The sequence below is a fragment of the Hyperolius riggenbachi genome, chromosome 7, assembly GCF_040937935.1.
Source record: "Hyperolius riggenbachi isolate aHypRig1 chromosome 7, aHypRig1.pri, whole genome shotgun sequence".
Lineage (NCBI taxonomy): Eukaryota > Metazoa > Chordata > Amphibia > Anura > Hyperoliidae > Hyperolius > Hyperolius riggenbachi.
Genome location: NC_090652.1, coordinates 210,453,836 through 210,470,522, shown reverse-complemented (window position 1 = coordinate 210,470,522; position 16,687 = coordinate 210,453,836). Strand labels below are relative to the sequence as shown.

At 43.5% G+C, this 16,687-nt stretch overlaps 1 protein-coding gene across 5 annotated transcripts in view; it reads right to left on the bottom strand.

Moving 5' to 3' along the window:
* CDK15 (cyclin dependent kinase 15) overlaps positions 1-16,687 on the bottom strand; it is a 276,452-nt gene that overhangs the window by 197,846 nt on the left and 61,919 nt on the right. For 4 of the 5 annotated variants that reach the window (XM_068245105.1, XM_068245101.1, XM_068245104.1 and 1 more), the window contains 2 exons: positions 10,824-10,973; positions 4,957-5,054 (listed from right to left, as the gene is read on the bottom strand). In XM_068245105.1, coding sequence (XP_068101206.1) covers positions 4,957-5,054; positions 10,824-10,973 — 248 coding nt within the window. The remainder of the gene's footprint in view (positions 1-4,956; positions 5,055-10,823; positions 10,974-16,687) is intronic. The other variant, XM_068245102.1, reaches the window with a different exon arrangement.

Genomic DNA, 16,687 nt, shown 5'->3' with positions numbered 1-16,687 from the left:
ATCTAGAGTGAATCCAGCGTGTGTACAGCAGCTGCCCGACATCTGGTAAAGATCCGGCATGATGGGATCCCCAATGGCCGAGAGACTCCTGAGTACATTCTTCTCCCCCCTTACCCCACCCACAATAAGATGCTTTGTCATGTGCTTGTCCCTCTGCCCCTTCCATAGCAACAGATGTGTTGCTAGCCTCAGGACTAGTGGCGCATCTGTACAGAGCCAGCTCTTCACTGTTGCCTAATGGTCCGAGTCCTGATCCTCCAAGGTGAATTGAGTCATACAAGCATACAAAGCTTTATTTTCCATCTTTCCCTGACCTTTTTTTGTCCTTTATGTTCTATTCCCTGTCTCCTATTATCTTGCCTTCCCCGGACATTCTCAAATCATTTAGCACACTCACTATATCTACCTATGGTTAGTAACTGACTTTACAGTTTTTTGTAAGTGTTTGTTCTGCATTTTGTTATCCATTTTAACCTCCCTAGCGGTATGGACAGAAATGTCCATTCAAAAAAACATGCTGTGAACAGTATAAACATGCATACACATCAATACTCTCCTGCACTGTATACTAGACCCTTGCTTGACACATTTTGGCAAGTTACAGGAAAAAAAAAGTTTTAAAAATAATTTTTATCACTGTTTGTACAGAAATCCTGGGGAAATTGAACGCTGGGTAGGTTAAAGGCGGCTAAACCAGACATTTTAGTCTTCTGAAAAATATTATATATATGTAAAACAATCTTCTGTGTGAAGAATTCTGGGATAACAGGAAGTAGCATCCAGTCCCAAAGGCCTTTTTTTCTTTGTGTGACAGAGGTTAAAGCTGCAGTGTCAGAATGGCTTTCTATGGTACTTTTCTTGCTTGCACTACGGTCCCTTTTACAGCAGAAAACATGGAAAAATTCACGAGAAAGATGCCTTATACTGGTGATCTCCTACTTACAAACAGGTTCCATTCCGGGAGATTGTTTGTAAGTTGATTACTGTATTAAATATGGCGAAACGTGGACAAGCGATTTGATTTCGGAGAACTCTGTATTTGGACATATAGCGTAAACAATGTTTTTGGCAGTTATCAAAGTGCTTTTAATGTACTTTAAAGGGACACTGAGCACCTTTTAAAAACACCATTTGCACTTACCTGGGGCTTCCTCCAGGACCACGCGGTCCTCCGGCATCCTCATGGCTCCTCTCCCGGTCCAGCTGGCAGCTCTGTTAATTTGTGACTTTGGCATGAAGTCGCCAGTACGCATCCCCGCTGCACTCGCTATGCGTCATCATGGCGGCAGCTACGCATCATGAGAGTCCTGCGCATATGCAGTTTTCTAACTCTGAACCGTGCATGCGCAGGACTCTCGCGCTGGCCGGCATGATGACACGTAGCCGCTGGCGTGATGACGCATAGCGTGTGCGGCGGGGACGTGTACTGGCGACTTCAGGCCGAAGTCGCCGATTAATGGAGGCACCTGTGGGACTGAGAAAGGAGCCAGGAGGACGCCAGAGGACCTTGCGGCCTACGGTAGCCTGGAGGAACCCCCAGGTAAGTGCAAACTGTGTTTTCAAAAGGTGCTCAGTGTCACTTTAAACTAGTTATAACAATTTATACAATACTGTAATATTTAACAACAAAAATATGTAATTAAAAACAGCACTATGTATTTTGTACATGAAGACCACTTTGTTTGTATCTCTGAAACATTGTAACTCGAGTCGTTTGTATGTAGGGGACTGTCTGTATATGTTTGTAATCACATTGACTATTTATATTGGAGGCAGTTAACCACCACGTCATGTGCTTCTCTTCTTTTTGCCCCATGGGTGCTTTATTCTGCACCTTAACCAGCTTCAACCATCATGTCCTAAAACACTGTTAGGCCAGAAACCCACAAGTGATTTGAAAAAGCTCTTGCTATGGGGGATTTTTATGAAATCACATCACTCAAGTGGGATCACACCCATAGCATTACATTAGCAAGAGTTTTCAAGTCGCAAAGCGCACAGAAAATCGCTCCTTGTGGGTTTCTGGCCGTATGTCATGCAGGCTGAGGGATAGAAAAATGCTGTGTTTTGTGTTACAAAACCACCCATGTAAACAAGGCTTGAGTTTACTTTTAAAAATTAAATTTCATTTATAATTAAAAATATGTTTAAAGAGAACCCGAGGTGTGTTTAAAGAATGTCATCTGCATACAGAGGCTGGATCTGCCTATACAGCCCAGCCTCTGTTGCTATCCCAAATCCCACTAAGGTCCCCCTGCACTCTGCAATCCCTCATAAATCACAGCCGCGCTGTGTGGCTGTGTTTACATCTGTAGTTTCTGTCTCAGCTGCTCCCCCGCCTCCTGCATAGCTCCGGTCCCTGCCCCCATCCCTTCCCTCCAATCAGCAGGTAGGGAAGGGATGCAGGCAGGGACTGGAGTTCTGCAGGAGGCGGGGAGAGCAGCAGACTGACACTATAGAGATAAACACAGCCAGCTCTGACAAGCTGTTTGTCAGCAGCGTGGCTGTGATTTATAAGGGATTGCAGAGTGCAGGGGGACCTTAGGGGGGTTTGGGATAGCAACAGAGGCTGGGCTGTATAGACAGATCCAGCCTCTGTATGCAGATAATATTCTTCAAACCCACCTCGGGTTCTCTTTAGGCCTCAATTCACTAACCTTAACTCCTGTCTTTAATAACTCTTCTGAGCTGTTTTACAGTTATCACCATGGTGATATAATTGTGATAACTGTAAAACAGCTCTGAAGAGTTATTAAAGACAGGAGTTAACCTTAGTGAATTGAGGCCATAATATTATGTGTTATTTTAAAAGTATTAGTAGCAGTTCCAACTGTCCTGTGACTAAACATGTATGGCAAATTAGGACATCTTTCCTTATATTACTGAAAATGTTTAGCTACCTTTTTAAGGTATATAATGACAAGCATGTGCACCATATTAGGCATTTGACATGCTGCTGATGGATATAAAAATAATACAAAGATGCTGACTGTTCATTTAAATAGATGCAGTAACTGTGGAGGTCAAAATATCTTGTATCCATCCACTGTATCAGTGCGTGACCAGCAGCGTTCCACATCCAGGCCCTGGGGAGTTCCGCATAGATCTGTTTAAGTGTATTTATTAAATCAGTCACAGAAAGAGATCAATAGTGCTAGTTCATTTACAACTGCAAACCGGCTGTTGCTATAAATAGCCAATTGAATTGCATACGGAACAGACTAAACCATGAATGACACTATTTATTGTTCGGTGTATTTATCGCTCTTTTCAGAAATAGTAGTGACACGCAAACAAATACATTACTCATACAATAATTATTTACATATATTCATTTACTGCATAGTTTGAAATATAAATATACAAGCTAGCATGTGTTTTAAACAGCAAAAGTATACAAAAGCCAGCACTCCAAATGCAGCTAATAATACAGTTTAATCCATAACGCTATAAGAAACCAACACTTCAAGGCCACCGGGACCACTTTATCGAGGCAATGATGGGATTGACAATGAGATGTGACGTTCAGCTTAGAGGTTATTGCCAAGCTAACTGCTCCTCTCTTTGGTAGCCTGAAAGTTTTGAACATTATCCAACAGGGTTTGAAACAAGAACAGATAATTCCATAAAACAAATGCATTTTTGGAATACTATTAACAAACTCCTTGTAACCATGTTATGTTGAACAGTTTTTAGGGTGCTTTAGATAAGACTAAGACTATATAAAACATTTTCTTTCAACTATTCAAAATCAATAGGAATGCAAAGGTACAAAAAACTCATATTAAGGACCCAAGTCTAATGAAGAATGGATTTCAAAAGCAGACATGACATGAAGGCATGAGGCACCATTCAGGTGGATGTATACTTGTAATGGTACGCTACCTCATAAAGTGTAATCACCACACAATATGTTGTATGTTCTGCTGTACAATAAAAAGGCAACACTATATTAAGTCATCCATTTACTCTGCTTCTACATTGACATTGTATATCCATCATCCCAACTGAAGGTATCTTGGTGCCTTTTTAGTCAGTCTATATATAGTAAACCTGAGTCTAAGCTTCTGGTGGTCTCCACCATTTTTTATTTTAGGTGTGACCACATTTTCCTGGACTAGCCCAGAGTGGGGATGGGCTCTAAACTTATATAATACAAGAAGACATGCACAGTGCACACCATGTTTTGAATGCAAATGACACTTATTTAATTATCAAGGTTTAGTGGTAACCGGATAAATCAGTGCCAATCATATATACAATATATACAAATGCACAACAGCAGAGCCCAAACATGGGTGTAATTAATTGAACAATGATTGCATACAAAAATATGCAACTAACCGAAAATACTATATGCAACAAACTGTAAAGGCGCAACAGAAATTGCAAGAGGGCACTTGAGCACAAAAGTCCAGTATTGCAAACAGCACTGATCAGGGAGGGGTTAAAGCCCTCCCAGCTATGCAGGTAATGTAGCAACAAGAAGCATATGAATGCAAGTAGATGCACATAGCCAGAAAACAATATGACATGAGGCACTGTCACGCTTAAAGTTACCAAGACGGCGTTCCGAAAGACTCCTTTATCAATGGAGGTAGCAGAAGAGTGGCGACCACAGCAATGAGGGCGATTTTAGATTTTGAACAGCACAACAACAATGAATTCCACAAGTAAACGGAATTTAAGTTTTATCTCTGGAATTTGTTCACCCCTGGAATTCTCTCCTCACACTTTTCAGTCATTATCTAGCTATATAAGAAATATTGAATGGAGTAGCTACAATGATCAGATGATAAATATAATGTGGCAGCTACAGTACATTGAGTTACAAGAGTATCAAGCATGGGCAGACATTTGTCATTCAGGTCTTCTTGAAATGTACCAGAAGCCTTTTATTTAATTCCTAATACAAGTCTAATTTGTATCATACCACAATTAGATTAAAGAACTTACCTGCTTATACCTTTATACACAGTTGCATAGGAACCTTCGCCAAGTTTCTCTAGGTTCAGATAAGAAGATGCATTGCCAAAAGGAAGGCCCTTTCTCTGCTGGATGGAAGTTAAGAAAATATTGAACTGTTTATAAGAGGATGGGTGAATGATATCTTGATCAAGTCAGGTTTTTTTGAGTTTGTCTGTTCTGGCCAGTCAGTGCTTACTATGACTATTCATATGAGGGCCAGGACAAGGTTCTCCAGCAACAGAGGACAAGAGTGTAAAAGTGTGCCCCCCACCTTGAATTGTACCTACCCCAGTATAGGTAACAAATGTGCTCCCAGTATTAGGTAGCCCTTCTCCCCAGTATAGATAACCCATATAAGCCTCTAGTATTAGGTAGCCCCCCTCCCCAAGTATAGATAGTCAGATGAGCCTGAGTACATAGTTTTCTGCTGTTCACTATCACACCCTGTCACCGTAAAGAGAGTGGAACAGGACGGCAATCCGTCCTGTTCCGCCTCTCATAAGCATCAGCCTATGAGAGGACGGCGCTCCCCGGCCAATCAGAGGTCGGGGATCGCCGATCTCGTACAGCGCTGCCGGGGACCGCAGCGCTGTACAGTTGTAAACAAAGGGGATTTCTTTCCCCTTTCGTTTACAAACAGCTTGCTAGCCGCGTTCGGCGGCTAGCAGGCTAATCACGGAACTCCGTTCTGTGAACTGGCAGGGAACGATCGCGCAAGTGCGCAGCCGTTCCCTGGGAAACTGCAGCCCCAGGACTTGATGCCGATCGACGTCAGGTGGTCCTGGGGCTGCCGTCGCAGCCACGTCCATTGGCGTTAGGCTGTCCCCAGGTAATTAAAGAAACAGTATCGATTAATATGTTTTTTTCAATTGCGATAGGAAATGTTTGGGAAGTGCTGCTAAGTACTGGTGTATTCATTTGAATCCTTATCTCTTTGTTTACTGTTATCTAATTCCTTTTTACACTTTTCTGATGGCAGTCTGCTGTAATCTGACAGCAGAATGAGCCACAAGGGGAGGGGGGAATTCTCTCACAGTGCATCTGTTAACCCTATGTGTGCAGAGAGCTTTGTCTGAGACAGCAGAGGAAATGTATCTTATGTGCAACATAAACATTTGTAATTTGTGCGAAACCTGATACCTGAAAGGCTTTTGTTTTCATATAACTCTGTTTTAATAGTGCACTGTTCTTAGCATGCCAGACTGCAGAGATTCATACCTTTGCAAATGAGACATTGCAAACGTAGCTATAATCTACACATAATGAATTAAAGCTTTTGCCTCTGATATTTAACATGAAAAGTAGGAAAATGTTTACACAGCTACTTAGACATCATTTGTACATTGCCATTTTAGAACACTTGGTTATTGATACTGTTCCTTTAACCACTTCACTTCACCACTGAGGGGTTTTACCCCCTGAGCACCAGAGCAATTTTCACCTTTCAGCGCTCCTTCCATTCATTCGTCTATAACTTTATCATTACTTATCGCAATGAAATGAACTATATCTTGTTTTTTCAGCCACCAATTAGGCTTTCTTTAGGTGGGACATTATGCCAAGAATAATTTTATTCTAAATGTGTTTTAATGGGAAAATAGGAAAAATGTGGGGAAAAAAATAATAATTTTTCAGTTTTCTGCCATTATAGTTTTTAAATAATGCATGCTACTGTAATTAAAAAGGTGCATTTTTTTCAGTTTTGCGTCCATCCCTAATTACAAGCCCATAGTTTATAAAGTAACAGTGTTATACCTTCTTGACATAAATATTTAAAAAGTTCAGTCCCTAAGGTAACTATTTATGTATTTTTTTTAATTGTAAATTTTTGAAATTTTTTTTTATTACAAAAAAAAAAAAATGGGGAGTGTGGGAGGTAATGAGTTAATTTTTTGTGTAAAAATCATTTATTTGTATGTGAAAAATGTGTAGGGTGTAGTTTACTATTTGGCCACAAGATGGCCACAGTAACTTTTTGTTTTAATGCGACCTCCAAGCTTCCTTCCGGAAGAGCTTGGAGGAAGTATAAGGAGGCTGGACACGTGAGTTTTTTTCTCACAATGATCGCGCTGCCCATAGGAGAGCAGCGGATCATTGTGGGGCTTAGATCAATGAACGGGAATGCATTATCCCGTTCATTGATCTCCGGGCGAGCGGGCGGCGGCGTGTTTACTAGCGGCGGGCGGCGTGTTTACGAGCGGGAGCGCGGACAGCGTCGGGAACGCGGAAAGTACGGATTTCTCCGTCCCTGGGGGTTAAAGGATGGAAAAAGGGACGGAGAAATTCGTACGGGCGGGGGTAAAGTGGTTAAGTGTTAAAAGAGTGTCTGATCATAAAAACTACCGCAAAACCATTTTTTGCCATTTTCACAGGAGAAATATAGTGGAATGCAGCTACTGAAACTATACTTGTAAGTCCAAAATGAAATGATATGTGATGAAAAAAATGGATTATTAATGTTAATGTATACTTTTTCAACTTAACTTCCCTGGCGGTATTGATAGTTATGCACGTCAATACAAAACATGCTGCGAACAGTATTGACGTGCATACAGTGGGATGCGAAAGTTTGGGCAACATTGTTAATCGTCATGATTATCCTGCATAAATCGTTGGTTGTTACGATGAAAAATGTCAGTTAAATATATCATATAGGAGACACACACAGTGATATTTGAGAAGTGAAATTAAGTTTATTGGATTTACAGAAAGTGTGCAAAAATTGTTTAAACAAAATTAGGCAGGTGCATAAATTTAGGCAACACAAAATTAAATGAAATCAATATTTAGTAGATCCTCCTTTTGCAGAAATTACAGCCTCTAAACACTTCCTGTAGGTTCCAACGAGAGTCTAGATTGTGGTTGAAGGTATTTTGGACCATTCCTCTTTACAAAACATCTCCAGTTCATTCAGGTTTGATGGCTTCCGAGCATGGACAGCTCTCTTTAACTCACACCACAGATTTTCAATTATATTCAGGTCTGGGGACTGAGATGGCCATTCCAGAACATTGTACTTGTTCCTCTGCTTGAATACCTTAGTGGATTTTGAGCAGTGTTTAGGATCATTGTCTTGTTGAAAGATCCAGCCCCTGCGCAGCTTCAGCTTTGTCACTGATTTCTGAACATTGGACTCCAGAATCTGCTGATACTGAGTGGAATCCAACCGTCCCTCAACTTTGACAAGATTACTAGTCCCTGCACTGGCCACACAGCCACACAGCATGATGGAACCACCACCATAATTTACTGTAGGTAAACAAACAAACACAGAAAATTTATATTTTCTCCTGGCGGACTCAAAGTGCCAGAGCTGCAGCCACTAGGACGCGCTCTATAGGCAGTAGCAGTGTTAGGGAGTCTTGCCCAAGGTCTCCTACTGAATAGGTGCTGGCTTACTGAACAGGCAGAGCCGAGATTCGAACCCAGGTCTCCTGTGTCAGAGGCAGAGCCCTTAACCATTACACTATCCAGCCACTATCCAGCCAGGTGTTTTTCTTGGAATGCTGTGGTTTTTTTTTCCTCCATGCATAATGCCCCTTGTTATGCTCATATAACTCAATTTTAGTTTCATCAGTGGCACCTTATTTCAAAATAAAGCTGGCTTGTCCAAATGTGCTTTAGCATACCTCAAGCGGCTCTGTTTGTGCTGTGGGCTTCCTCTGCATCACTCTCACATACAACACCTCCTTGTGTAAAGTGCAGCGAATGGTTGAATGATGCACAGTGACTCCATCTGCAGCAAGATGATGTTGTAGGTCTTTGGTGCTGGTCTGTGGGTTGACTCTGACTGTTTTTACCATTCGTCACTTCTGTCTATCCGAGATTTTTCTTGGTCTGCCACTTCGATCCTTAACTTGAACTGAGCCTGTGGTCTTCCTTTTCCTCAATATGTTCCTAACTGTAGAAACAGACAGCTGAAATCTCTGAGACAGCTTTCTGTATCCTTTCCATAAACCATGATGGTGAACACTTTGTCTTTAGGTCATTTGAGAGTTGTTTTGAGACCCCCATGTTGCTACTCTTCAGAGAAAATTAAAACAGGAGGGAAACTTACAATTGACCCCCTTAAATACTCTTTTTCATAATTTGATTCACCTGTGTAAGTAGGTCAGGGGTCAGCTTACCAAGCCAATTTGAGTTCCAATAATTAGTTCTAAAGGTTTTGGAATCAATAAAATGACAAAATGTATGCACCTGCCTAATTTTATTTAAACAATTATTGTGCACTTTCTGTAAATCCAATAAACTTAATTTCACTTCTCAAATATCACTGCGTGTGTCTCCTATATCAGGGGTCCCCATCCTTTTTGAGCCCGGGGCCCACTATCCCGACCAAAATCTTCTCTGCCCCCCCCCCCGAGTGGGCGTGGCTAGTGTCGGCGGCAGCAGCCCCCCCTTTTTTCCCAGATTCCACAGTATAGCAAGTACAGTTACCACAGTATAGCAAGTAGTTAGCCCAGTATAGCAAGTACAGTTACCACACTATAGCAAGTACAGTTAGCCTAGTATAGCAAGTATAGTTACCCCAGTATAGCAAGTACAGTTAGCCTAGTATAGCAAGTACAGTTAGGCCAGTATAGCAAGTACAGTTAGCCCAGTATAGCCAGTACAGTTAGCCCAGTATAGCTAGTAGGTACCCAAGTATAGCAAGTATAGTTAGCCCAGTATAGCCAGTAGTTACTCCAGTATAGCTAGTACAGTTACCACAGTATAGCAAGTACAGTCAGCCCAGTATAGCAAGTACAGTTAGCCCAGTATAGCAAGTATAGTTAGCCCAGTATAGCTAGTACAGTTACCACAGTATAGCAAGTATAGTTAGCCCAGTGTAGCAAGTACAGTTAGCCCAGTATAGCAAGTAAAATTAGCCCAGTATAGCCAGTAGTTACCCCAGTATAGCAAGTATAGTTAGCCCAGTATAGCCAGTAGTTACCCCAGTATAGCAAGTATAGTTAGCCCAGAATAGCAAGTATAGTTAGCCCAGAATAGCAAGTATAGTTAGCCCAGAATAGCAAGTATAGATAGCCCAGAATAGCAAGTATAGTTAGCCCAGAATAGCAAGTATAGATAGCCCAGTATAGCAAGTATAGTTAGCCCAGAATAGCAAGTATAGTTAGCCCAGTATCGCTGCCCCAGTGTCGCCAGTACAGTTAGCCCAGTGTAGCCTCTACTCTACCCCCCCCCCCCCCCCCCCGCGGCCGCCACACCTGTTACCTTACAAGCGGGCAGTCGCTTCCTTATATTCCCCATAGCTCCTCTCCTCTTGCAGCACCTCGTATTACAGCAGTGCTTCCCACGCGGCTGCTGTAAGGAAGGGTAGGAAATAGGGCAGCGGCTTCCTGTAGCGGCGATCGCCGTTACCATGGGAACGCTGCCCCGCCTCCTTCCCTCCTTACAGCAGTCGCACAGCAAGCGCTGCTGTAATACGAGATGCTTCAAAGAGGAGAGGGGCTATGGGGAATATAAGGAAGAAAGCGGCCGCCCGCTCATAAGGTATCAGGAACGGCGGCCGCTGGGGGGAGAGGGAGAAAGACCAGATCCGCCGCGGCCCCCCAGAAATCTGCCCACGGGGGACCTCTGTCCTATATGATATATTTAACTGACATTTTTTATCGTAACAACCAACGATTTCTACAGGAAAACGATTAACATGGTTGCCCAAACTTTCGCATCCCACTGTACACGTTAATACTCTTCTGCACTGTATACTAGGCCCTTGCTTGACACATTTTGGCAAGTTACAGGAAAAAAAAGGTTATGAAAATTAATTGGATAACTTTTTGTGCAGATATCCCGAGGAAGTTGAATGCCAGGGAGGTTAAATTAGATTTTGAAGAAAAAGAAACAAGACTTACCCACTGAAGCCCTTGTCCTAAGTTCTTCCCCTGCAGAGGATCACTGTTGCTTCGGGCCCTTAGTGCTCGGATCCTCCGCACCTGGACGGTGTGATACCATTGTGGAGTAAGAGACCTGACAGGACATGGAACTTCACTGAAATCTGTAAGCTAATGAGAAAAATATGGTATGTGCTTCAATGCATTTCACACAAGAAACAAGTAACTTTTTTAGATACTCTCTCTACTGTCGTATACTCCAGTGCACAATGCTAGTAACAAACAGACTCTATAGCTGTATGATGTAAATGTAAATGCCCAGTAAGTACAGGCAAAATGACTACGATGACAGGAGGCAAGTAAAACAGAGCTTCTTTAGAGAAAGCCAAAAGCACGAGTCTGTAAGCACAAGAAGATCACATGTGGCTAACAAAACACAAAGGCTACAATTCACAATTTTAGGTATTACCAACAGTCATTTTAGACTTTTTTTTTTCAAATTCACAAAGATTTTAGAAGTATGGTAATTTACAGAAAAACGTTGATTCAATTCACCAAGCCCTGCTCGGTATGTAGAAGTCTCACTAGTGGAGTAGGTTTTCTGCAACAGGCTGTGCGACTTACCTGTGTCCTGTGACAGCCAGAGAGAAAAAGGCTTCCTGTATCACTTTAGATGTGCTTACATGCCACTAGAGGCCACTCTTCTGTGTATCACTATATAGATCTGCACATCTAAAGTGAAGTTTTTAGAAAATGCTCTTTGAATGCCTCCATCTCCTGCTCTGCCATGCTGAAGTCCCAATTCACAATGAGCATACACATGACCTGTCTACCACTTGGAGGATGTTAGTTTCCACTAACAATTTGCAATTTGTTAGGTACTCGTCCCTCCCACTGTCGAAGAAGTCTTTCCTCCATGGGAGGGGACCTAACACTAACTAAATTCTACCTATGCATATGCATAGCCTGGGCGCGCGACCAGTAAAATTGAGAATTGCGCAAAAAAAGTGGGATCAGCGCATCACCAGGCCGCCTCTGAATGGCCTCAGCTCAGAGATGCGCTGAGCCCCCCCAGAAACTGCAAACGCACCTTGAACCCAAACAGAGGCTCTGCATATACACCAAAGGAAAACTATTAAGTGGGAGCAGCTGACCAGAAATAAATCAATCAAACATAGCAAAGAAATGAACAGCGCTACTTAAAAACAGATGAGTGCTTACCTGCAAAAAAGTGCACACCCCACTCATGGGATTCAAATACACAATGAGCATACACATGACCTGTCTACCACTTGGAGGTTGTTAGTTTCCACTAACAATTTGCAATTTGTTAGGTACTCGTCCCTCCCACTGTCGAAGAAGTCTTTCCTCCATGGGAGGGGACCTAACACTAACTAAATTCTACCTATGCATATGCATAGCCTGGGCACGCTACCAGTAAAATTGAGAATAATAGTTTTCCCTTTGGTGTATATGCAGAGCCTCTGTTTGGGTTCAAGGTGCGTTTGCAGTTTCTGGGGGGGCTCAGCGCATCTCTGAGCTGAGGCCATTCAGAGGCGGCCTGGTGATGCGCTGATCCCACTTTTTTTGCGCAATTCTCAATTTTACTGGTAGCGCGCCCAGGCTATGCATGTGTATGCTCATTGTGTATTTGAATCCCATGAGTGGGGTGTGCACTTTTTTGTAGGTAAGCACTCATCTGTTTTTAAGTAGCGCTGTTCATTTCTTTGCTATGTTTGATTGATTTATTTCTGGTCAGCTGCTCCCACTTAATAGTTTTCCTTTGGTGTATATGCAGAGCCTCTGTTTGGGTTCAAGGTGTGTTTGCAGTTTCTGGGGGGGGCTCAGCGCATCTCTGAGCTTAGGCCATTCAGAGGCGGCCTGGTGATGCGCTGATCCCACTTTTTTTGCGCATGCTGAAGTCCCACCCACAAGTGCATTGGAGCAAATGGGTTGAGAAGCAGGAGGGGGAGGTTCTTCCTATTGGCTCTCAGCTGCCTGTCAATGCTATTGCATGCTATTTGCCAGTTTCCGACAGATCCGAGCTGGAGGTAAATACCAAACATCCCTTTTGGCTTAACCACTAGAGGTGGCCCGAACGGTTCGAACACGAACTTGTTCACACGAACAATGCAGATTCGCGTTCGCGGCAAATTGTGAACTTTATGCGAGTTCAACCCGCCCCCTATACTACATCATTGGGCTAAACTTTGACCCTCTACATCACAGTCAGCAGACACATGGCAGCCAATCAGGCTGCACTCCCTCCTGGACCCTCCCCCCCCTATAAAAGGCAGCAGCGTCGGCCATTTTCTCACTCTGTGTGCTGTGATATTAGTGAGAGAAGTGAGAGACATTGGAGAGATAGGGAAAGCGATAGTTAGGAGGTCTGTTATCTTGCTCCTTGCTGATATTTGTTGATGACAAGCACCCCAAAACAGCTCTTTTGAGAGCTAATGTTCTTGTGATGTGTTTTTTTTGTGTGTGGCCCACTGACACTGCATATACTGCCCTGTCTATCGCAGCTGGCCCTTGCTAATTGCTATACTGTGCCAGGCCCAGCACATTCAGTGCCTAGTGTGACTGATGCACATTGTATTATAATACCAGTCACTGCATACCTTTCACTGCAACTGTGTGACAGCACGCTGTTTTATATACCAGTCCGTGCATACCTTTTCACTGCACCTGTGTGACCGCACATTGTTTTATATACCATTCACTGCATACCTTTCACTGCATCTGTATGACTGCACGCTGTTTTATATACCAGCAGTCAGTGCATCCATTTTCATTGCACCTGTGTGACTGCACATTGTTATACCAGCAGTTACTACAACCTTTTCACTGCACCTGTGTGACTGCACATTGTTATACCAGCAGTCCCTGCATACCTTTCACTGCACCTGTGTGACTGCACATTGTTATACCAGCAGCCACTGCAACTTTTTCACTGCACCTGTGTGACTGCACATTGTTATACCAGCAGTCACTGCATACCTTTCACTGCACCTGTGTGACTGCACATTGTTATACCAGCATTCACCGCAACTTTTTCCCTGCACCTGTGTGACTGCACATTGTTATACCACAGTCACTGCATACCTTTTCACTGCACCTGTGTGACTGCTGCACATTGTATTGTAATACAGTGTACAAGTCACTGCATACCTTTCACTGCATCTGTGTGACTGCACGCTGTTTTATATACCGGGGACTGCATACCTTTCACTGCACCTGTGGGACTGCAGATTGTTATACCAGCAGTCATTGCAACCTTTTCACTGCACCTGTGTGACTGCACATTGTTATACCAGCAGTCACTGCATACCTTTCACTGCACTTGTATGACTGCAGATTGTATTATACCAGTCACTGCATCTGTGTGACTGCAAACTGTTTTATATACCAGTCAGTGCATACCTTTCACTGCATCTGTGACTGCAAATTGTATTATACCAGCAGTCAGTGCATACCTTTCACTGCACCTGTGTGACTGCACATTGTATTATACCAGCAGTAAGCCAGGCCGCAATTATTTTTCTAAAAAGGCAATACCCAAACTGTACCGTCATGTTGAAAGGCAAGTAGTGTCATCTCTGGCACACAGCGTTGGGTCAAGGGTCCATCTGACCACAGATCCCTGGTCTGGAAAGCACGGTCAGGGCAGGTACATTACTTATACAGCACATTGGGTCCTTCCTTGGATGTGTGGTGGTAGCCGTTTCTCAGGCTCCCACTCTGAACCAGAATCGAACCCTGATTCCCCAGCCATTACCCGTGGTCACCATGGTGCAGGAAGTACCAAAGAGAGTTGATCACACAGTTGAATGAATGGCAGACTTGCCCTCCATAACAGATTCCCGTTAAAGGATTTCAAGTGTACTCTTCATTATACAGGGCCTCGAAAGAGTCCTGTATTGTTATTTTTCGTCACTACCTCCCCGAGTCAGGACTTGCGTGCCCTGCCTGCTGCCTTCCTTGGATGTGTGGTGGTAGCCGTTTCTCAGGCCCCCACTCCGGACCGGAATCAAACCCTGATTCCCGGCCGTACCCTTTCTTTAACAATGGTAGAGAAAGAACCATCGACAGTCTGAGCAGCGATGAATCCCTGGACTATTGGGTGCGCAGGCTTGACCTGTGGCCAGAGCTGTCACAATTTGCCATCCAACTTCTGGCTTGCCCTGCCTCAAGCATCCTAGAAAGGACCTGCAGCGCAGCTGGAGGCATTGTCAGTGAGAAGAGAAGTCGCCTAGGTCAAAAAAAGTGTTCAGTACCTCACCTTTATTAAAATGAATGATTCATGGATCCAGGAGGGCTACTGCCTACCCGAAGACTAAGTCAGTTGAACAGTTCCCACACACACAGCATTTCTGCCTGCACGCCGAGTGACTGCCTGCCCGAAGACTAAGGGCCCGTTTCCACTACACGCAGATTGGATGCAGAATGGATGCAGAAAAACTGACTCCAATGAATGCCTATGGGCCTGTTTCCACTAAACACAATTTTTCTGATGCAGACTTTTCCCATAGGAATTCATTGGAGTCAATTTTTCTGCATCCATTGTGCATCCATTCTGCATCCAATCTGCGTGTAGTGGAAACAGGGCCTAAGTCAGTCCCCACACAGCATCTCTGCCTGCCAGCCAGCCACTGCTTCCTGCCCTAAGACTAAGTCAGTCCCCACAGAGTATCTCTGCCTGCAGGCCGCTTGACTGCCTTCTCCGCCACCACCAACAGGGTCCAGGACTCCAGGTGGATTCCTGAACAAAAAGAATAATAATTTTTCTGGTTCGTGTACATGCCTGCCTAATTTTTCTGGATGCACTGGGGCTGCAACAACAAAACAAAAAGGCATGTACATGTGTCAATTCCCCTTCATGATCGTTGCCTTGCCGCGGTGAAGGGGCTTGCGTATCACAATGAAGCAATAACCGGCTATATGAGTCTGTTGGGGGGCACACCTGACCCAAGATAATAAGGTCGTTGCTTCATTGTGGACAGACCAAATTCGATCAGCTGGACAGTCACTGTTCTGTCATTGAGCTACCTCAGCCCGACCATATGGGCTTGAAAACCGCCATCGCCTGCACTCTCGCCATCATGCGCACCAGTACAGCATGGCCATCACTACACGAACAGCTGTTTGTGGTGTGTTACACAGTGAGTTTGGTGTGTCAGTGTGAAGCAGTACACTACTTACACTACCTGATTGATGTATACACACACGCAAGATGTTTTAAAGCACTTCATGCCTCCAATTTAGCAATGCAATGTGATTTCTGCCCTTAAAACCCTGCTCTGCGTCAAATCCATAATTTTCTCCGGGACTTTTGGCGTGTATCCCACTCTGCCATGCTCCCTCCAGGTGTTAGACCCCTTGAAACATCTTTTCCATCACTTTTGTGGCCAGCATTAGTGTTTGTAGTTTTGAAAGTTTGCCCGCCCATTGAAGCCTATTGCGGTTTGCATAGTTCGCGCGAACGCGAACTTTTGCGGAAGTTCGCATTCGAGATTCGCGAACCTTAAATCGGAGGTTCGAGCCATCTCTATTAACCACATGTTCATCCTTGTGAATTGACATTTACTGACGTGTAATTTACCTAACTGGTTGGAAATTTCAGCTCGCCATGCGGTAACAGCTTCAGTAAATTGACATTTCACTAAAAGTTCAGTAAAATCAACTTTTTTCTGCACTACTGCATATGGTAATGCTTTGTGAATTGTTGCCAATGTAGCAATGTGTCAGAACATTATGACTGTGTATACAGTAAAGACTACCAAAGGCTCTTTTTTATATCAATTATAGTAAACATTTTGTAACAATGGAATTACTATTTTTTCATTAAAATATTGTTGATGAATATTAGAACATCTGTCAGAGCT